This window comes from Phocoena phocoena, chromosome 18, assembly GCF_963924675.1.
Source record: "Phocoena phocoena chromosome 18, mPhoPho1.1, whole genome shotgun sequence".
NCBI classification, from domain to species: domain Eukaryota; kingdom Metazoa; phylum Chordata; class Mammalia; order Artiodactyla; family Phocoenidae; genus Phocoena; species Phocoena phocoena.
In genome coordinates, this window is record NC_089236.1 from 48952908 (window position 1) to 48976897 (window position 23990).

At 40.7% G+C, this 23990-nt stretch overlaps 1 protein-coding gene across 2 annotated transcripts in view; it reads right to left on the reverse strand.

Moving 5' to 3' along the window:
* Positions 1-845: 845 nt before the first annotated feature.
* KLF12 (KLF transcription factor 12) overlaps positions 846-23990 on the reverse strand; it is a 439279-nt gene continuing 416134 nt past the window's right edge. The window contains exons 7-8 of one of the 2 annotated variants that reach the window (XM_065895860.1): positions 18149-18306; positions 846-1838 (exon numbers count right to left, since the gene is read on the reverse strand). In XM_065895860.1, coding sequence (XP_065751932.1) covers positions 1657-1838; positions 18149-18306 — 340 coding nt within the window. In that variant the 3' untranslated portion in view covers positions 846-1656. The remainder of the gene's footprint in view (positions 1839-18148; positions 18307-23990) is intronic. The other variant, XM_065895861.1, reaches the window with a different exon arrangement.

The following is a 23990-nucleotide window of genomic DNA, read 5'->3' on the forward strand; positions in this document are numbered from 1 at the left end:
CAGCTTTTAGTGGGGAAAAAATATGATCATTTTTCTGAAAGAATGCTCATTGGTGATGTATTGCTTTGTTTACTATAGACTTTGCTAGTTGCAAAAAAAGGCTCGTAATTTTGGGGGGCTGACGGGACTATAATCTCCTCTCACCCTCAGCACAGGATGAGTGGGTTCAATATCCCTGCAGATGCCATTGCAGAACCACTGGGTGCTAATACAGTTTAGAAAATGAAATCCGTAGACAAGAACCTATTGGAGAGTCACTTATCCTTGGCTCTCCAAGGGAGGAAACTAGCACCGTGTCAGGCTTTCCTTGGGGAGCATTCCTTTCCCACTGACTTGGTTCCAAGAACTGACCCATTCACCCAAGAGTTAATTCCCTGCTATGCCTCCGTGGCCTTTCTAGTCACCAAATAACTGTTTTCAAACAAGAAAAGGGGGAGCATAATCTTTAATTGTGGTACTCAACCAAGGAGGACAACAAACAGCAGAAAGATTACCTCAGTGCTGCAAATGTAACCAAGACCTCTAAAATGCTGGGGTGTTTTTTACAATCCCTTTAGTAAGTATGAAAATCGGTAACATGAGTCCTCAGTGAAGTTATTGTAGGCAAGTCCTTTTATTCGTTATTGCTTTTCTCCTCAAGAGGCGCATTATTTCCATCTCTGCTTTGTCTGATTTTTTCATGTTCACTGACTGCCTGGTCAGCCCCACCTCTTACCTTGGTGCCAGTGTGTCTAAGAAAGTTTCCCCCCTCCCCCCGATTCCTTGTAATCAAATACTAGGGGCAGGAAGAGATGATGCCTAGGTGACAGAACACTGCAATTTGAAGTGGGGCAGTAGTTTTTTTAGACAGGCTCTTCCTATTCAACTACAGAACAGCTCTGTGCCCGTCCATGCCAGGGCAGACACCAGGACTAGACTCCAACTGAAATGTCGCTGCCCCTCTGCTCGAACAGATGAACAAAACAGAAGCAGAACAAAACAAAAACGATCAACAACAAACAAATGAAAGAATCAATGTTGGTTTTCTCCAGGGCATGGATGGCATAATGACAAGTTGCGGGTGATATCTAGTGGCTGCCATCACTATTGCAAAGGGCTGCCTGAGCGCTCCTTTCTTTTCAGGTAATGGAACCTCTCCAACAGCTTCTTCTTTTCTACTTTCAGGCTGCTTGCTGGTAACAGATTGGAAGTGGGTTCTATCTTACTTAGACAGTAACTCAAACTTTTGTAAAAACGGGTTCAGGGGTGGGATGATGGGAGAATAATTCAAATTTACAAGGTCTTGCTCTAGCCATCAATTTGTGGTAGATGACCTTTAAAGTATCAATAACAAAACGTCTGACAGCTCAGAAAATGTACAAACTACAAACATCTTGAAATGGCAGAGGACACAGCACGGAAAACAATGCCTGTCTCTTCAGCATTTGTGTCACCGATCTCCCAGGCCAACATGAAGTTGTTTCTCGTGTAGTCATGATGGGGGTTACCTTCAGACCGAAAGGAGAAGTGTTACTACTTCTTTTTCCTGCTCTGCTTTCAGACATCGTGGGATGGTGATGCCCTTTTGTGTTAACACTGTGAAGGGGATTCAGCCCTGCTGAATTGGGTGCCGCTAAGAGATCCAGCTCTTACACTCAGCTGGACAGGTAGCCTTCCTCACACCAGCATATGCCTCCGGCGGTGCAGTGCCAAGTGATCTGACCGGGAAAAGCTGCGATCACAGTCTGCGCACTTGAATGGCTTCACTCCCGTGTGTTTGCGGTAATGCCTCGTCAGTTCATCCGAACGAGCGAATTTCCAGGTGCAGCCTTCCCAGGTACACTTGTAGGGTTTCTCTCCTGGAAGAAACAAGGGGACACACACTTTGGTGCTCCATCATTTCTCCAGAAAAACCATCCCAACGTGATATTTGGGGAAATGACTGTTCTCAATGGATTTTCCATTTGGTAATCCTTTGGTTGGGAAACCTAATCACCCCACCAGCTGGTGTTGGGCCAGACAGGTGGCGGTTCAATTTCGTCTCTCTTGCTGTGACACTGGGCAGGTTAGTTAACACTTGCATCCTCAGTTATGGGTAAGTTACTTTGCAGTCAAAATATCAAAAGGTATAGACTGATTGCTACTGGATGTAATCACCATGGTAGACTGGAAAGGCGTGTTAGGGAGCTCTACCTAGGTTGACTGACTCCAGGGCTAAAACTCACAAAGAATTATAAAGGGTAGTGATTTATATGTTTTGTTGCAATATTCCTCCAAACAGTGTATCACTTAGATGTTTAAAGGCTATTTTAGGGTACAATGTCCTTTTATCAGTCACACAAAATTTCATTAAAAGGTAAGCACTCTACCACCCCCAGAAATTAGGTATTAAGTACTTATTATTTATAAACATCTACTGTTTGTTTGTCTACTGGGAAAGAATCCTAGATACCTTAATAGTGCAAGTTTCAACATCTTCTTCAGTGACTTAAGAATTAGGGCAAGCCCTAAGGAATCATCAAGTTGGTCCTAGTGTTGAAACCCACAGTAAAAAACAGTCTGAAGAAGTATGTAATTTGACCAGATCCCTCAGTCAACTCGTAAGGACAGTAAAATATGCAAAGGCTTTGCTGGGAAAAGATATGCTATCCATTGTCCAAAAGAGCTCCCTGGGGGAATGGGACAATAGTTGACCTAGGTGTGCTTTTTCCTGGCTCTCATTCAGAATGGAAGCGCTGTCCTCATGCAACCCCACAAGAACTGATCTCTCCTCTGCCGCTTCCATCCAATAGTCAACTAAATGCTGCTTGGTGTCTGGCGAAAGGGCCTAAGACAGGGAAAGGAGCTGTTTGCTGATCCCAATGTACAGAGTTGCAAAGTGACTTTTGTTAAATCCACTTCACAGATGAGAAAACTGAGGTTCAATGGAGTAAGGTAACTTGCCTGAGGCCAGTAAATAGATGTGTTTGGTTCCAAATGCAGCGCTTTTCACTGTGTTCTAGGGGAGTGGATAATTCTTTCCCCATCTAAACTCTGTCACATCCTTAGACAACATTGATTCCACCTTCTTAGATACTTTCAAATTATTCAACTCCTATTTCTATCAAGTCGCCTACCACAATAGATCATACAGATTTTGTCTAGATGTCTTTCCCCTCTACCAGTTTCTGAATATGCAGAGATGAAGAATCACGCCTCTACTATCCTCAGAGCTTAAAAGTATGTGCCAAACAGTGTTTGAATAAATTAATAAAACTGCAGCACACACAGACATGCTCACACAAAGGCGTGTACACAGGAAACTACTAAGCCCTGTGAATGAGAAGTACAGGTGATGGGAGAAGTACAGGTGATGAACCAGACCCAGCAGTTTTTGTTCAACTGTTAAATAAATGTTAACCATAGGGGTCCTTTTAGGATCAAGTGGCCCTTTCACAGAAGTGAGTGAATAGTACAGCCCAGTTAAATCTAGAAATACAGATGCACTAACTGTGGCCCACAGAAAGCTCCAGGTTACTCTGAAAGGGCTCCTGTCAGGTAGATGCCTACTGACTGGATTAATCCAAAACCTCAACTTCTGACTCATTTTGGATGTCCTATGGAGACAAAAATCTGCATTTACAGGTGTCTACTGATCAGAGTTTAACAGAAATTTTTAAAAATCAGCAAAACCCCTAACTTAAAAACAATGGCAATCCACTATACAGTATATCCATGGCAACTGTTAAAATGCTTTTATTTACATGTCATCACCATATGGTTTTTTTTCTTGAAATTTACAACATGAGCATGGGTTTTAATAAGCTGAGCTTGATACAAATCCTATCTTCAAAAACACATCCATCTTTGGGGCACTGAGCTCAGCCAGTTGACTCCTTGTCACCAACAGGTATCTCCTAGTTATCTCCTGTGTTACTAAGGAACCAGCCACAGAGAGCATAGGCCTAAGAAGGAAAAAATAAAAGATTTCCTTAATTGGGGAAAAGCATTGTTCAGTTGTGTGTTAGGAGGATGTCTGTTTCTATCTTGGCGGGGAAGTGTCATCTGAGTATGACTGGGGTTAGAAAAGCTGCTGGACCCTCACCTTGGCATTGCAGATGGAGAGGCAGGAAGGGGCTCCATAACTGGGATGGGCCCGGAAGTAAAGAGAGGCAATAGAGGGAGACAGGGCTTCAGTCTCACCTCAAGAAGGATGATGGAGGCTGGTATGGCCACCGTAGGGACGTCCTGTTGTCTCAGGGGTTCTCTGAATTTCCTTGTACATCCAATTTCGGCATTTAATATTCTCCAATTTCTTCTTCCAAATTATAGTAGACATACTTTTACTTTCACTTGGGCTGTTTAATAACGGTAGCTGTGCCCTTTTCACTTGAAAATCTATAGCAGGGGTGGTAAACTGTGGCCCCCAGGCCAAATCTAGTCTGTGGTTTGTTTTCTGTGCAAGCCGCAAGCTAAGAGTAGTTTTCACACCTTTAAATGGTTGAAAAAAAAAAGAAACCCAAAAGAGGGCTCTCTCGTGGCATGTGAAAAGTATATACTTTTCATGAAATTCAAATTTTAGTGGCCATAAATAAGTCTTTATTGGAACACAGCCACACTCATTTGTTTGCATATTGTTTACGGCTTGTTTTCCAGGGATGGAGGCATTGAACACTGCAATAGAGAATGCATGGCCTGCAATACCTAAACCATTTACTATAGAAGGCTGGCCGACTCTTGATGTAAGGGATGGGCACCTCAGCTTTTGTCAGGCTTCCTGATTATGTTAACTTAATCGGGATATATAACACACCTTGTTAGTTTGGGATGGGTGGGTGAGGGAATATTTTGGCTATAAGATAATCACTTATTCTTAACTCAGGCTCCTCGATTAAAATTCTAACTGTCCTCTTGGTAATGAATACACGTGACAGTTCATGTCCGATGCTTTAAATAGAGAGTTCTGGACAAGGAGGAATCAGGGATTCTCTGAAAAGGCTCACCCATTTCAGTCAGGGTTTTAAAAGCCTTCGGGATCTCCTCTGCTCATTATAAAAGCACAATAATGAGTAAGGCCTTCGCTATGAGGGTGAGAAGGGTCAGGAACGTCTCTATACACTTTACCCGCTAACCAAAAGAGCACTGATTCTACAGTGATGGAGCCCGACCCTGCCCTACTCCACTCCAACCCACCCTTTCAATACGGTTGTGTTACCATGGCCACCGTGCTCAGTGATGAGCTGCGATTAATTCTTCTTAGTCTGAGGAGGACATAGGGAAGGAAGGATCAGGAAAGAGGAGCTCAGATGTTTGGCATCATTTCTAAGGTGGATGTCTTAAGGGCGGAGAGGCAGAGAAAGCAACAACTATGGCGAGGATTTCTGTGGGCCCACAAACGTGCAGCAGGAAACTCAGTGCAGAACCTGAAAAGTATTCTGCGAGGTGAAATCAGGTACAGTAAGTGCCTCCAAAATGCAAGATGCAGATACGTCCCTACTTCATGAGTAAAACCAGTGAAAATGATATATAAGCTTATAAACCATTAGGGGCTAAGTGATGAATGAAGGCACGTAAAAAAGAATGAACACATTCTCATCTAGGGGGTGGGGGGAGGGAGGACCTAGATCAGAAAATAATAAACTTAATTATCTGAGTGATCGATGAGTTTTCCTTGAAGCTTTTCTTACAAAAATATATGCTTTCTTTTTAATATCCCCAAATATTTCTTGTATAATATTTCTTGCCCCCATTTCCTCACGAATAAAACCAGAGTTTGGGTATTCTCTCTCCATACTCAGGAGAAAGAAGAGGGGAAAAAAGAAAATAAGACCTTCAAATCTCTCTTCACAGCTAGAGGCTGAGCTATAGGGGTGGCTCCTCTCTATGGAGATGAGATGGCTGCTTGGACCAGGCAGAGAGCAGGCTTCTGCCCCTCCCTCAAGAGGGACCTCGGTTTCCATTATATCCACCTAGTGCCTAGCATTTCATTAAAAAAAGTCAATAAATTCTCTCATTGGACTAGTTAAGTTTTAGAAGTGGATACAAGAACAATGCTAGTGGCTACTACATTATGTTAAAACTGAACATTATATTTTATGCTTGTGCTTTGAAGCTATTTAAAGGGTACAATCTTATAAACAAGTTAAGATAAGAGACACTAACTTCATGATGTGAGTAAAAACTAATTAAGATGATAAATAAGTTTGTAAGATACACTGTAATATGTATAAATGAGCCCTGAAAGGATATAATAAAGGACAGAATCCTTCCTCCATCCCCCCTTCTTTCCTTTAAATCTTGCTAGAAAACAGAAAGCTCACTTTAAAGTGAAAAAAGTCAGTGGTGAGGACAGAACGGTAGGTGAATTTTCCATGAACATTTTCCTATGGAAAGAGCTGGCTTGGACACTAATAGTAGTCAAGCATCTCCCAGGGTCTGGGCGGCTATTGTGCACAGCTGCTCTGTGTCAGGCTGAATGGGGGTGACAGTAAACACTGTTTCCAGTGATTTCTTCAGGAATAGCGAATGGTCCTTAAACTCATTTGTATTAGAATTCTGCAGATGTGTTATTCGACACTGTTTTCACTAGAAATAAGCTAAAAATAAAAAAAGCATGCCCACCTTTTTTGTTTGTTTGTTCGGTCTAACCCACAATTACACTTAGAATCCTCAGTAGCAAAGTCTTTGAAAATGTATTTAAATATTTTTCAAAATAATCAGAAGTTTTGACTCCACCATCAGATCACCTTTGATTTTTGTTTCTTATGTTAATCCTGTGAAATAAAAAAATGATAGGGAATGGTGTGGTATACGTCCTTACCAGTAAGTCTTAGTAAGTGATTGAGTCGAGACATCAAGTTGCTAATGTATAGGAAAAAATCAAAGGACCTGAGCTGGGTAATTGGTAGCTTAACACTACACTCACCTCGGAGTGTAGTTATTAACTTTTAGACTTTCAATTCTGAAGTGAAGGTCTCTACGTCCCATGAAAAACCCGTAAGCCACTTCCACCTTTTGACCATTTTTCAGCACAATCTGTCCTCTTTCAGGTCTTTATAAAACCTGAACTAAACTATGAAACCTCTGAAAAAGAAAAATGTTAACTGAAACTAATAGCAAGCCCTCCTATTCTAAAGTGAAAGAGTCCTGTAAAGATTAAAAAGAGAACATACCAAAAAAAGAGGGTTTGTTAATTTTTGTTCGAAAACACTCTTTTTAACTCCTCATTTGGGGTTCATGTTAGAAACAGTTTTATATGCACACTGGCCCGTGTGTGTGTGTGTGTGTGTGTGTGTGTGTGTATTCACAGGCATTATTTAAGTAGTATTCTAGTATTCTAATTAAGTATCCTGGGAAAATGAAAACTCTCATCAGGGTTTTTTTCTTGAAACAGTCAAGAAACTGATTTATTATGAGAACTGCTGCCTCTTTCAATTTTGGTTAAAGAAAAGGATTAAGAGTCACTCAGTGCATTTCCATGACATTTACCCAGCAGAAGGCATAATAAAGTCTAAAGAAAACATCAGGTATTGAATGGATTCCCAAAACCCAGGAAACAAAAATAACTTTTTCGGGTACCTCCCATTTCACCATCTGAAACGCTGAAAGGTAAATGTGTCCTGAGACAAAAGACAGGTGCCCTTTCATATTAAAATGACGTGTGAGCAACAACAGAAAAGGAATGTGCAGTTTGCAAAAGCTCCCCGTCAAACAAAACGCCCATGTCCTCACATCAGCTTCTCTCTATTATTTTCTCAAGCAACCGAAAAAAAAAAAAAAAAAAAACACCTTTGGCAACAGGAAACATAGGCATTTTCTTCAGTTCAGAAGTGCATTTCTGAAATGTGTCCCTGTTTAACTTTTATAAAGTCAGGGGGCCCCAGACACTGACAAATGAGCTTCATTACACTCAAGGCCCAACATATTTGCTGTGACAATCTGTTTCACTTGAGGAATGGTATTTGCATATGAGGGGAAAAAAAAACCCCAGAATCAAGATTCCTATCTTGTTTTCTGGTTTCTGTTACATTAGTTCATAAAAGTTCACAGAATTTTAGATCTGGAAGGAAATTAGGTCCTTTGAAAATGAGGAAACAGAAACCTAGAGCTGAGATTACAAGGCCCTTGACTTGTCCAGGGGTAGACAAGGCTGCCTTCCTTCTTGCTGGTGTTAAGGGGGCAGAAAACAGCACAGGCTTTGAAATCAAGCGGAATGCACGGTCAAATGAGGCTCAGTCTCCAATCTGCGACTGGATCTCAGGCTAGAGAGTTAAGCTTTCTGAAACTCTGTTCCCCGTCTGTAAAATGGGAACACTGTTCCCACTGTGAAACTTAGAAATACACATGCCATGTGCCTGGCAAATGACAGGTGCTCAATAAAGGCTATTGAATTCTATAGTTATGGAGTTCAATGTTTTTCTGTTTCTGCTAAGAAATATAAATAACATAAAGTTAAAAATAAATCCCATTTTTTTTTTGTGTGTGTGTGTGTGGTAAGCGGGCCTCTCACTGCTGTGGCCTCTCCCGTTGCGGAGCACAGGCTCCGGACACTCAGGCTCAGCGGCCATGGCTCACAGGCCCAGCCGCTCCGCGGCATGTGAGATCCTCCCGGACCGGGGCACGAACCCGTGTCCCCTGCATCGGCGGGCGGACTCTCAACCACTGCGCTACCAGGGAAGCCCCCATTTGTTATTTTTAAGGAAGGAATTAAGATTTGCAGGTAAAATGGATGCCGATCCTGATCCTGATTTTTTCTAACGTTTTAAGTATAAAACTCCTTTACAGGCCAAGTAGACCAACCTATTCTATAATTTGTTTGATCCGTTTGGTCTTGTCAATTCAATCGAACAAGTGATCAGTATGTTAGTATCTGCCCTATGGAACTGTCTGGACTGAATTAATTCTCCTTTTCATTATGTGTAAACAAGACCAAGTGGGGCTTTTTTTTCATGCAATTATATAGTGGATTTCTTTGATGAAAATAATATTTGCTACAGCATATAGCGTCTTCCATCTACCACACTTAGCTCTAAGAGTTTTATGGATCTGAACTCATTTAACTTCGACCCTAACTGTAGTTGCTGTAACCAACCCCACTTCACCCAGAGTTAGTATGTGGTGGATGGAGGGGGGATTTCAACCCAGGGAGCCTGACACCCAAGGTCACAATCCTAACCACTACCCTACAATGCCTCTCAACACCTTAAATCACTGCTTTCGTAAACCAAGATATCCAGTCAGAACTGGCCAAGCACACTGACAGAATATGAGCTAGTACTTACAGGACAAACACTGTGTTAACCCAGAGGCTAGCCCCTCTCCTCTAGAAGTCAAATGTAAATGAAGTTAAAGATACCTTATAGGGCTTCCCTGGTGGCGCAGTGGTTGAGAGTCCACCTGCCGATGCAGGGGACATATGTGGGTTCGTGCCCCAGTCCGAGAAGATGCCACATGCCGCGGGGCGGCTGGGCCCGTGGGCCATGGCCGCTGAGCCTGTGCGTCCGGAGCCTGTGCTCCGCAACAGGAGAGGCCACAACAGTGAGAGGCCCGCGTACCGCAAAAAAAAAAAAAAAAAAAAGAAAAAATACCCTATAATAAAAATGTACTTTACTGGAAGTAAAAAGTTCAAGGTCTAAGGATAATACTCTATGTGGCTGAGCTTATATTTCTATGTAGGGACAACGTTTATCTTCCTGGTTCTGGTTACCTTTTCCTCAGTTTCTTTTGTAGACGCCTTCCTTTACCTGTCACATAAATCAGGGGTCCCCGACCCCCAACCAGTACTGGTCCGTGGCCCGTTAGGAACCAGGCCACACAGCGGGAGGTGTGTGGTGGGAGAGTGAGCAAAGCTTCCTCTGTATTTAGAGCCGCTCCCCATCCCTCGCATTACTGCCTGAGCCCCGCCTCCTGTCGGCATTATGGTGAGTTGCGTAATTATTTCATTATATATTACAATGTAATAATAATAGAAATAAAGTGCACAATAAGTGTAATGCACTTGAATCATCCCCACAACATCCCCCGCCCTGGTCCGTGGAAAAATTATCTTCCTCGAAACCAGTCCCTGGTGCCCAAAAGGCTGGGGACGCTGACATAAATGTTTACTGAGATTTGGGCTTTGACATCTTCTCACTTGCGTAGGTTCTCCTTGGTTTCCACAGCTTCTACCACAACTTATAAGGGAAAGATTCCCAAGTGTCTACGCCTCCGTCTCTCACCCAAGCACCATGGAAGAGGAGACAACATTTCCAGTTGGCAGCCCGAAAGCAACCCCATGTGACCAAAACGTTATTCAGCATCTACCACTTAGATGGGACATGTTCCTCCTTCTATTTTGATATCTGGAAAAAAGACAAGCCCATCTACTCAGGTAGCAAGTCATACATCTCTCCAGTTGGCGAGATTTCTTGGACTCTTTCCTATCGGTTATTCTCTACCTGCCCCAACCCGATTATTACATTTGCCAGTTCTGCCTTCCAAATGTCCCCTCCAGTTCATCTCTATGAAGATGGTCTGCCTCTTTTTAGAGTTTCACCACCTTTCACCTTTCAACTTCTACTGCTCTGTTTCCCTGTCTTATGTCCTGCTACCTCCAGTTTAATTATTAATGCTCCTGTTAGAAAGCCAGTCTTCTCACTGGCTTTCTAACAAAGCAAAACTTTAGTCGACTTTCAAGAAAGACTGGGAATTCCCCGGTGGTCCAGTGGTTAGGACTCCATGCTTCCACTGCAGGGGTCCCAGGTTTGATCCCCGGTCAGGGAACTAAGATCCCACAAGTCACACAGCATGGCCGAAAAAAACCAAAAAACAAACAAAAAAAGATCAGTTCACATTATGATGAAAATCCTTAAAAATAGGCCATTTACTAATCACTTGCTATCTTGATACTTCCAAGTACCTTAATGACCAACTCTAAACAGGTAGGAACCGCTAGCTAGACCTGCATGGAGTGTGGCCCTAGTGGGAGAGACTGGCAGGTTATTAGCAAACTTGTCTGAGACCAGGTGTAATGACAGCAGCACAGGTTCTAGAGAAACTAGAGTCTGCATCACAGCTCCACTCCTTCCTTGTTCATTCCATGACAGTGGACAAGTGCTCTAACCTTCCAGGGGATTTACAGATGTGATTAAAATATGTAAAGCACTAGCAGAGCGGGGCACTGTGCCTGGGACCTGGAAGGTCCTCAGGAAATATCAGTTCTCTCTCACTGCTGGTCTCCATGTCTGTTCACAGCATTCCTTCCTAACCATGCACCCCAGATGTCCTCAAAGTCTCCCCTTCCCCTGCCCTCACGTCCAAGCAGATGCCATGCCCTCCTGTCTCTACTGCTCCACTGTTTCCCACATGCTTTCCTCTCTGCCCACTGTGCTGCTGCAACAAGGAAACGTCCAAGTGTTCCAGGGTCACGGAGGAAAAAATTCTACCTGCCTAGGGAAGGAGGGTGGTCAGAGAGCTTCACAGACAAGGTGACACTGAGGCAGTTTCCAAAAATAAATAGGAGTTTACCAACTCAAGAAGCAAAAATGGAGGTGCCCAGGCAGGCCATTTCAGGTAGGTGCAAGAACATACAAATGAACTCCACACAGCTGGGCATGTCTGGAGGTTGCTTCACTTGTGTGGGTGGGGAATGGGGGAAATTGGGACGGGGTCAGCAAATGAGGTTTGACGGATGAAAAGGAGTCAGATGAGAAGGGCCTTGCATGCCCAGCTTAGAAAGGTGTCCCCGAATTCCCTGGCCATAACAGACAACGCCCATGGTGTTCTTTTGTTATTCTGCTTGTATCTTTATTATATGACTTTGTAGACCGGCCTTCGTTGTGACTGTTCAATGCATCTTACCTAGTATACTTATGGAGACGTTCATTGAAGATGGGGGTTCTGCCTCTTTCTGCCTTTTTCAAGAAAAATCTATAGTGCCTTAGACATGGAAAATGCTCAATAAATATCTGTCTTGTTGAATCTGTCTATGAATAGGTCCTTTCAAATAAAAGACTACGTTTTACTAAGCATTTAAAATACGTTCCTGAAAAGATTATTTATACTATCATTATAAAAATGATGACAAAGGGCTGATAAAATAATACTTCTACTCCAACTTTTTCTGCATTATATAAATATTAAATTAGTTGAGTCTGAAGTAAAGAGATTATATAATTACAGCTGATTGTGACGATACATTAAATTATCCAAACTTTTTTGCCTTGAACCTACTGCTCATATTAATAATACCTATCCACGTCAATATCCAGACATACACAATTTCAATTCAACAAATAATGATTGGGTCCTTACAATGTGTTAGTCGCTGTATTCACTGGGGATATAACAATGAGGCCCCCTGTGGTAATTATGCAACAACTTGCTATATTTATGTTCAAAGTTAAAAAAAATAGAAAACCTGAGATACATAGAGTTAAGTAGCTTGTCTAAGTTCACAAGCCAGTTAGGGGCCACAGACAAATTTCTGTTGCCTGACTTCAAATTTAGTGCTATTTCTATGATAGTTTCCTATTTCTTCACAGTTACCAATATGGAGCCTATCTGTGAGCTCTCTGGCCAAGATCTGCAAACAGCTTATTTGCAGAGGATTTTTACCTGAAAAACGTCAGTTTGTTCTTAAGTGATTCATTATCCTGGCATCCCTAAGCCCTATGCTTTATCTAACAATGAATCTAGACAGAGGGTCTGACGTGGAGCTTTATATGGAACGAGTTATTTAATTAATGAAGATAGATGTGAAAGTATACGTAGCACCCCATCGCCTGAAGGTAAGATCTAGCAACCCCAAGACTTGTGAACAAAAGGCCACCAAGATGCACAGCTGTCACATAGCTCATGATTTTCTTTGTAGGATATCATCAAATCATTTCAGAATGTCATCCAATAAAATAAGATGTCAAATTAGAAGCAAGAAATATAGGAATAGCAATGAGAATTAATGAGACAAGAAAGAAAGTGAAAAAGCATGGAATCCACAAGCATTTTGGACTGGGGCGTATGTGTGTGTGCGCGCGCGCACGCATAGTCATTATCTGATATTAATTATAGCACGTGATATTAGTTACAAAGTCTTCATTCCTCAAGGGAAGGGCTAAATAATACATCATCTCTTTCATTTGTAAAGGTAGGGAAGGACATATTTTAGAGACGTTTAAATCAAAACTGGTTAAAATTTTTAAAGCATCCATATGAGCTAACTTCCTTGATGTGTAAAATTCAGATATGAATTATTTTTGCTAAAGCCAGACATAAGACACGGGGCTTCTCTATATTTACTAATTTTTAAAACTTTGGTGTATCGTTTTCATATGAATTCAAATGATTATTAGACAAGATTGGCTAAATGAGCCTCAGATTTATTAGAGAGCAGGATACCAAGTTGAAAATTTCAGATTCATCTGAAACAACATTTTTATAGGTCAAAACTACTTATTTAAAAATCTGGTTTTAAATCTTTATCTTGCCGTTTCCTTGTTCATCATTAAATTATAATATTCTGCAGAGCAGTGATCATCACGCCCTGTCAAACGTACCACTAGAGGGTTCTAGCTGACTCTTCCTTGGACCCTCTTAGACTAGACCCAACATCTGGTTGTAGTTCGCCATCTAGTGGTGGTAAGAATCACTGGTGCCTGAGCGTTATTTGCTTGAACTGCATTTTAGAAAACACAATGGCATACATTTTTAGGAAGGAATAAGAATTCTAAACAGCAATACCAAACTCATAAAACCATTTTTTCTAAAATTCATATTTAGATCACTTAATAAGTAATGAAATTCTTAAAGTGAGGGAAACTCATTGTATTAATACATAGTAGTTATGTTTAGCACAGATTTAAATGACCTTTAATTTCAATACACTGCATATTCATTTAAATACACTGCACACAGCTTCATGCAGAGGAAACACACAATTTAGGCCAGTGAGTGGGAATAATGTACCTGCTGACAAAGGGGCGGATGCGATGACCGACATATATTTTTTTCCTTCTATTGAAAGTGCCTTAAACAACTTACCACAGACAGGTGTTAGTAGGCATTTAAAAATATTTGGCCAAACCTTTATGTTATTATCTAAACTACACATTTATGAAACGATATTTAATTATTTTTAAAAGGTACTCTTCAGCATGTCTTTTATTTTTTACTCTAAATTCCTCGTTAATATATAGAAAATGATCCTCTTTCACGCTCCTACAAATATGTTTAATTCACTGTACGTATAAGTCCTAAACAGATGACTGATCATGTACTAATAAAGCACAAAAGATCAAGTGTTAAAGGTAGCATCAACGTGACTTTCTCAAAGAAAGTGTCTTGTTGTCCCTTGCTCACCTCCCATTGCGTGTGTAGTTCTCATAAGTCATCTGTTATAATCCCAAACTTCACATTCGTTATTACTGGTCACACACAAATAACTTACGCAATATGCCCGAAGCAAAGGTAAGGCTAAGAAGATATTTATTAAAATCAAAGCAAGTCAACCCGAATCCCTATAGAACTAGTGTTGATTTTACTTTGAACCCTAAGTTATGAAATCTTGCGTGTAATTATAAATCAGAAACCAGTATGGGCTCACTTTGAACCAGTGGCAGCAAATCAAGCAAATTTCATTCTTTCTTTTTAAAAGTACTGTTATTTGACTGGTGGTTTAGGAGACTCTGCCTTGAGCAGAGTGAGTATTTCTCTGCTAAGTGGATGGATGAATTTGGCATATCTGGGTTTGGAGCAGGAATTTCACAAGGACTTTTGGATGCAGCTGTGAGATCAAGAAACATGGATTGGAGTAGGACAACTAAGTGGATTCTTAGCTGTAAGTTAATAAATTAAGACCCACTTGGATGGAAGTCTCCAACATCACATCTCAGGGCTTTTTCCTTGAACCTGTTCTACTTAGTACTTGGAAAAATGGAGAAGCTGAAGGAGAAAGCTAAAAAAGTAAAAGCAAGGTGGGCAGGGAGCGCTCCAAAATCTTTTCAATTTATTAGAATAATGAGCCCAAGTCAATAAAATGGATGCAGTATTATTATTTCCCAGACTTGAAAGGGTATGTGCAGCCCCCATAGTAATGACTCTGTCCTGTATCTCCCACAAGAGGTCACCCAGCCTGGGGCAAAACACCTTAGTGACGGGAAACCCACTATTCCCAAGGGAGCCATCATCTGAGGGACAGGTTCAATGACAAATACAACACTGCGCGTTTAAGTTGAAAAGAAATCCGTTATAGGTACAGGGGATGGGAAGATCCAGTTTTCAGCAGTTTTTGATTTAGATGACCTAACAGAGTCAACTGCTAAAAGACTTATCATTATCTTTACGTCTATTAAGAGACGTCCATTAACAAGAGCTCTTCCCTCAATTTGTGGTGTGAAAACGTTAAAAGATACTGTGATATGTTGGCATATAGGAAAACGTGGCTGAGAGAACAGCGGGTGTCTAGTTTGGAGAGATGAAGATACCAGCCGTTCATGACAGTGCTGAGAAGAGCACCAGGGTGCCGGAAGTGAAATTTACACTGTGATGGCTCGAGCGATTCCCTTTGACAACGAGACAACGGGAGCCAAACAACGCCATCCGAGACAATTCAATGCTGTAAGAGACGAGGACTCCGCCCTCAGAAATGTCACCCAACTTGTCTTGCACAAGAAAAAGCTCTCTGTCACGCGAGGCACTTAAGGAGAGATGGGAAATAATACTTGACCGGGAGTCACACTCATACCAAGGAGGTAATGACACTGGTTATTGTGTGGATCAAATGAAGGAAAAAATATGTTAAGTGTGCAGAATACTGCATAGTATAGGGACTGGGTCTCTGTGAAAGATGACACCCAAGGATCCCTCTAACTGGGAAACGAACTAGACTTGGTGACATATAAGGTCCATTTGGACCCTAGGAGTCGACGATTTCATCTTATTAATAAGCCAAACTAATTACTTCTGCTTCAGCATTAAAGGTTTATATTGCTTTGAATTATAATGCACACATCACATCTCCCCCACTTTCACAATCTATATTAAAACCTATAAGATGCAATCCTATCATGCCATAACATTCAATCCTTTAATAGTACCTCATTAAAACTTTTCCTCTCTTTCACTGTTCATCACTTGCATAAATGAAATAGAGGGTGCGTATGTGAAAATGGGGATAGTAAGTATTTTGGAAAGTTCAAGGAAAACAGAAGTAACTCAAAATATACAAGGATTCACTGAAGAAAGGTCATTCTGTTTTTCCTTTAACTGAAATGCTCCCATAAGAAGTCAGTAATATGAGCTGATCATACTTACTCCTCTGATTTGTGTTCACTGTCTACTGACAGATGAAACATGCTTATTCAACTTGCATGTCTCTACACGCATTCTTGGCCTTAATGAGAAAATCGAAGACACACTATTCTATATAAAATAGATAACCAACAAGGACCTACTACATAGCAAGGGAACTATACTCAATATTTTGTAATAACCTTTAAGGGAAAAGAATCTGAAAAAGAAAAAGGTATATGTGTATGTCAAATGGAATCACTTTGCTGTACACCTGAAACTAACACAACATTATAAATCAAGTAACTTCAATAAAAACTTAACTTAAATATTAAATGGCTTAATTTTTCAGATCCAAAAAAAAAAAAAGAAAGAAAGAAAATTGATTCAAAAATAATGCCGATGCAATGGGAGAGGCCACAACAGTGAGAGGCTCGCGTACCGAAAAAAAAAAAAAGAAATAGTGCCGAAGAAATAGATGAAAACCTCTCCTGGGAAAGCTCTGGATCAATGGAGAGGAAAGAATTTGGAATTAAGTAGAAAAGGGATAAGGACTGGGGATAGGGAGGAAAGATGGAAGCGACAGTTTTCACACTGCGTTGAATTCCCTTAGAAACAGTAATAGTATTAATGTATTATATAAGCAGAGGTAAACTTCGGATTCTATAAAGCTTTTCTGACTTCAGGCAAGCATCCCGTGCTATAACTTCATCACACACACAAAAAGATGCCCCATCTTAACGATCAGAGTCATGAAAGTCTCTGTAAAGCAGCTTTCAGATAATCTGATATAAGAACATGGCTCAATAAATGGCAAAGAATGACGATTTAAATGATTTTGCTACCTCAGCTGAGAAACAGTTTATACAGTGTGGTCTCTCAATGTATGTGAGATGGGAGCACGATTTACGCAGCCCCACAGGAGTCTGTTACACGTGAAGCTCCCAGATAGAGGCAGGTGCCGGAGGCTGACTCCTGTCGAGGACAGTTACTGGCTCTATAGCACGTTGCTACCAGGAATGCCTGGGAATGAATTTCTCTCTTCTCTCTGCTTCTCTGAGGTTCACACATTCCAGTCACCAGTCACTTTTCTGACCAAAAAGTTCTGTAATTGGGGGTCCCTCCTTCCACCTTTGGTCTCTTCCCAGAGCCTCCCATTGATGGTACCCAATGGGATCCAGAAGCCAAGGAAGCCAGGGGATGCCAGGTGAGGGACACACAGGGTAGAGGATTGATGGGGTGGGTAGGGAGCTAAGTGAAGAGTCACTGGCTTCTTTCCTGGGTAGGTGCATGGGTGAACGGATGGTGACAAAGTCAGTGGATCACTTGTGATCTCAATTTCCTTCTTTGCAAACTGTGAATACGAAAAATCCTCTTCTTATACAAAAAAATACCAGTGAGAATCAAATGGAATCATGTGGAAGTATTGTTTTAAACTCCCCACGGTGCTATGTATATGTCAACCTTATTTCATTTTTTTTTGGGGGGGGGTTATCTGTTTGGTTATTTGGGGGATGAGATCAAGGGGAGAAAAACATGATCTAAGTGGTGGTGAAAACGATAACTTTAAGAGAACGATTTTGTTCAGCTTGTTTGGTATGTTATGTGGACATTTGAAAACCTAATAACTAGACAACGATTAAGTGGTAACGCTGATTACGAAAAAGACTAGACCACCGTGTTCACACTATTATTTTAAAAGTCCTTAAGACACAAAAGAAATACTTCTTTGCTTGCTGAACTTCATGAAGACTTAGGCCTTTTTTCAACTGAGAGAGGGAATGTACTCCACTCAGAAAGGAACATATGATGTACATGTGATGGGTGAGCACAGAACATTCCAGCACACTCATGGCTCCACAGCCAAGTAGCTGGCCCTTTCTGGACTCTCAGCGACCCTCAGGGGAGACGCCCTGCAGAGCTGTACCTGTATGTGTCCTTCGATGAGCCTTCAGGTGAGAACTTTTTGTGTACACTTTGTTGCATCCCTCAAAATCACATCTGTGGATACGCCGTTTTCTGGAGTCTGGGGATTCAGACCTTCTCTGGCGTCTTGTGCTCTCAATACTAAATGGTGAGATTGAACTGGAAAAAGAAAAAGTAGATTTAAATGGTGAGCAATACAGCACTCTGTTTGGTTCCACTGCCATGACACCTGAGGCTCACAGCCTGCAGCTTCATAGACTCAAGGTCCCGTGTCCACATTTCCCGCTGTCACCTTCTGGGACACATTTCATTTCTTAATCTTGAAGGCAGGCAGCTAGACCTATTTTTGAGGAAACACTCTTAGGGAGAGAAAGACATGCTTAAAATAACAACAAAATGACAAGAACAAAAGCTAAATGAAAGCAGTGGTGAGTGAGTAGATCCCCATCATCAAAAGAAATAATCTGGCGGTGTTAAAACTATCTCTCAAAGTTTTGAACTTGTGAAGACACTTACAGAGCATATTTTAGGAAGACCTGCCATAGACAAATGACAACATGAATGCATTTAATAAGCAACATGAGGGTCTGAACTGCATACGACAACATACACAATCGTGTAAAATCACAACGTAATTTCAAAACAAGTAAGGTCGGGTTGAAAGAAATGACACCAGTACCTCAATAACATGACTCATGACAAGCTATTTCAGTTCTGTAAAATGCACCTGACATTTGACTTTTCTCGTTGGTGGTTTTTCACGGTGAGGAATAAAGTTCACTGTATTGAAAGATTAGCTGTACCACATTATGAACAAAAGTTTTAACTATGAAATTTGGCCCTGACTTTTACATTGTTTAACCTTAATGCCACAGTAGAAAAACAGGATTAGTTTGTAATGTCAGGTAACCGATTAACACGTACTGCTTCCAACCTTAATGTCTTTTGATTGAGATAGAAATGAAGAGCATGACTCATCTTCTTTAGTTATTCATGAAGTTCTTGAAAATTACAGTGAAATACACTAAAAAAAAGAAATCACCCATATTCCTACTATAAAAAACTTACCACTATTAATACTTTGACATTACTTTCTTCCAGGTTTTCCATGCTTTGATGCTTTTTAAAATTCCTTTCTATTAATAAATCAATCCTTGAAAAACCTGAACTCAACAGATAAAGATACCCCTCCCCCCTTCTATCATTATCCTGGTCCCTTCTCCTCTCAGGGAAAACCTCTATCATCAGCTTTCTTTAAATTCTTCCGATTCTTTTAAACCATGCTTACTGATATATATCTGCATTCGTGGAAACTCATTATATTGTTTGGTGTTTCTTAAGAGACAAATAAATAATATGCTGTTCACATGATTCTGCAAATTGTTCTACACTTGACTCTTGTTCACTTGACACCGAGGATCTGAGATCTGTTCGTATGGATACACTGCATTGTTTATTTGCAATGCTATATACCACAGTTCATTGATTCTGAGATGAATATTTTAATATTTTAATGTCTCTAAAAGCAGGATGCTTCTGACATTTGACAGCTTGTCATAGTTTGACAGATTTTTTTTTCTTTCTTCGTGGTATATAAAGTAATGGTGTATTTTACAATAGATGGTGTTTTAACCTAGATCAGGAGTTGGTAAATTGCTTCTGTAAAGGGCTAGAAGTGAATATTTTATTTTGACTGAGAGTCATACAGTCTATGTTGTAACAAATCAACCCTGCAACTGTAGCATGAAAGTAGCTATAGATAAATATATAAACAAATGAGTATGGCTATGTTCTGATAAAACTTTATTTATGAAACAAATAGTGGGCTGTAATTGATCCACGGGCTGTAGTTGCTTGATACTTGACTCAGATGAAATACGGGAGTAGTCCAAAGAATATCATCTCAGCATTTTAAAATCCATTTCCTAGGTGATGGACATATAAATTATTTCTAATATTTCACTAGAACATTGCTCCAGTGAACTTGTTTTGAATGTCTCCTTCCATGTACTTGCCTTTTAGGTTTTCAGTGCATCTTTTCACTTGTACAAATAACAGATTCAGTAGCCAAAGCTTCATATTATTAGATAAGATCAAATATAAATGATGTTTATCTACTAGTATCTTAAACAGTTTTGTGCAAGGTTTCTAGTAGTTGAAGGAAAGAACATACGGGAGAGCTAAGCCACTTTTTCAGCCTTCTTATCACTCAATACGGATTTGTGGTTTTCCACACCATCGACTCAGTTGTAGGGATTGGAGCCTATTGTGAAAAGAGTCAAAATAGTGTGACAGGTCTGCCCATGAGAGAACAGCTTTAGGCACTCCTAACAAGGTATGTTCTCGCATAGGCTGTGATTTTTGCAAATAATTAAGACTGTGTGTGTGTGTGTGTGTGTGTGATAAGAGGGCAACAGTAATTCAATTCTTGAATATCTAGTCATAAAAACAAATATGGATCTTGTCACTGGGGGCCCTCAAAAATAGAAACTTGCACGTTGTGGTATGTTTGACATCTTTCAAATTGAGAATGTGATATGGTATTTCTTTCCTTCAAATTATAACTTAAAGTCTATAATAAGAACCCTGTTTTGTACAATCATTTCTACACACTAGTACACAGAAGTCTAAATGTAACTAGGCAAAAGCACACACACATATTGTTTGCCCATAGTTGACTTTAGCTATTTATCTTGCTATGTATACATGTATACAGAGAAAAGTGAAAAATAAATCTGAAATAAAAAACTGAGTAACTACTAAGTAGGTCTTTAAGGGACTGAAGTAATGCTGCTATATAGTCAATCAACTACTGAACTATACGGCAGGCAGAGAAGGGGAAGCAAGGGCTATAGAATGGTATAAAATTACTGCACTCAGATTTCTGAATTTACATTAAATGAAGACAGGTTAGGTGGACGGCCTTAATGTTCTACAAAACTTCATACCCTGGTTATCCTCATTTTAAAGTGAAATGTTTTAGGACATTATGAAGAACAACCACCTAAAGGTATATGTGTAAAGATGATGACGACGATAAAAATAATTTTTAAAAAGGTATGTGCAATGAATAGCTGGGCCGAGCAAAAACTAGCTTTAAAATGATATTCAGTGGGTAAAATTTTCCCTGGTTCCCCTTTTTAAATGGTAGAGACATCCTCAGAAGACATCAAAGAACCTTAGGCTAGCCTGTACCTTTCAGAACTTATTTGATCTCTTTGTGGAAAGGCAGGAAGGTAAGTGGGGCTGAAGTGAAAAAGAATAAAAAGTGCAGAAGAGCTTAAAGAACACAGGAAGAGGAGAGGACAACCCAACTCCACAGAGGACTGCTGCTGTACTGGGGCCCACGGCATGATCCTACAGTTAGGGGGCACTGTAGGTGGAAGACAATTGTGGGTTGGGTGTTTGGCCACGCCAAGTCCATGGCAGGAAATCTGATAGTCACAGCGCTGGTACCAAGTATTTTTGTGTCTCTGGAGCCTAGAACATTGTGGGCATATAAGAAATGTTTGCTAAATAGAATGAATGAATAGATGGATGAATGGAAGAGTGTATTAAGTCAGGTATTCCTAATTTTTAATTTAGTATAATCAACTAATTAATGAATCTTTAATTGGTTAATTAATCCTTACCAGGATCCTTTGACTGCAAATCTTCCAATAATGGTCACTCAATTCCTCACTCTTACTCTCATTTCCCTAAATTTCATGTTTTAAATGCTATAGTATACAAAGTGGCTACTGGATATCTGGGATTCTGGGTAACCATTAAAACCACATGTACATAAAAGTGCCTTGGGGGCTTCCCTGGTGGCGCAGTGGTTGAGAGTCCGCCTGCCGATGTAGGGGACACGGGGTCGTGCCCCGATCCAGGAAGATCCCACATGCCGCGCGGAGCGGCTGGGCCCGTGAGCCATGGCCGCTGAGCCTGCGCGTCCGGAGCCTGTGCTCCGCAACGGGAGAGGCCACAACAGTGAGAGGCCCACGTAACACAAAATAAATAAATAAATAGATAGATAGATAAAAGAAGTAAAGACATAGTATATTAAAAAAAAAAAAAAAAAAAAAAGTGCCTTGGTTCTTTACTCTAAGTTCAAGAGAATGGCATTCTAAAGCACGGCTTACAATTAAAATTCTCAGTGGCAGACTGCTGAGATCCCTCTGAACACGTATAAGATACTGGTGAATGAAAGAAAAAGCTTCCCTTTGATCCTAGGTAAGCATCTAGGTGAGTGCAAAAGGGTGAAGGACTGATTCTAACTCATCCTGTCCCGTCTCACCCTGGGGCTTAAAAGCATGGTATTTGGTAACAGAACAGCTATAATTACATGTTGGGTGTTTCTATCCTGCCCTTCTTATGCTTTCTGAAAGCCATGTGCCCTTCGTTTCCAAAGCACTTCAGGTATCCTCAAATGCACACACACTGGCTTGTGTGCTTCAAAAGTTGGCCTTTTGTTCTGAAGAATGGAAATGCGAAAGAAACTACTGCCTATCCCAGCAGAGGATTCTTCCAATAATCCTTGGTAATAAGCCCGGTATGATGAAAATGGTCAGGGTAAAAGAGTTGCTAGTGTGTTCCCAGACACGGCACTAATAAACATCTCCGTGCAGTTCAAAAGAACAATAACTAAAGGCCCACTCCCTTCCCCAGAAGGTTCCACCATTTAGAAAAGTGAATGAATGCCCGAGGGGGCCTCATGGGCACTGCGTTGTGATAATTAGACGTAGAGAAAACAAATGAGTGCACCACGCCTTCAGTTACACAACAGTCCCACTTGGAACGGCAAGTTAAATTAGAATTAAACCCAGAGAGGCTCGAAAAGTCATATCCAGGAACAGCTCTATTTAAATAGAAGGCACCACGCCGCTGCCATGAAAGAAATGAAGGTTAACTGTAATCAACACGTAATAAAAGGCCATTTGTCACGTGTGACCTGAGTGTGATGAGACGCCCTTCACTGAAATTGGAGTTTCTATAGGAGTTAGAAAAAAGAAGCCAGGACATTCGTTTAAGGCTGGGAAGGGAGGACACACACATCCTAAATTTTAAAACAAGAGCAGAAAACAGAGGGATAGAAGGTGCTTCAGCAAATTCACATATATCATCTCAACAGAATGCCAAGGAGTATGGCCGAGGATAACCATGACGGCTGACATTTACAGAATGCTTACCATGTTCCAGGCGCCGCTCTAAATGCCTTAAGCTTCAAAGCAACTCTCGGAGGTCAATATTATTAGTACCTCTAGTTTACAGATGAGGAAACTGAGGCAAAGAGAGGTTAAGACCGAGGCCAAAACAAAGTTGGTGACCACACCAGAACTTGAACCCAAGTGGTTGATTGACTCCAGAACCCAATCCTAGTTAATATGTTCTACTGACTCAGGTAAACAGGAATATAAACCAGCATATAACACACTATGAAAAAGCAACAAAATAATCTGTATCATTTAAATTTCCCCTCTAATCCTATTATAGAAAACAACAGCACATAAAAGCATTCTTAAACGTAGCCTGCTATAATGTACTTTTCTCTTGAGAATTTTAAGGTAAACTGTTTTATTTGTAGAGGTACTCAGTACTCTTACTATTAATCTACCTTAAAAAATACTGTCTTCAGGTTGTTGTAAAATACATATTTCTTTCCAGGGACATGTTTTTAGAAGACTGAGTTTGGCAGTGGTATGCGATTAAGTCTTCCTTGACCATCAAGACCACAGAACTAGTTCCTTCCCTGCCATTTTAGTTTATTTACAATTGTACCAAAAAGCATTTAGAGTTGGTTGCATGACACAGTTACCTTAAGGGAAGGGGGAACATTCAGTTTTAAGAGTATATTTTGTACT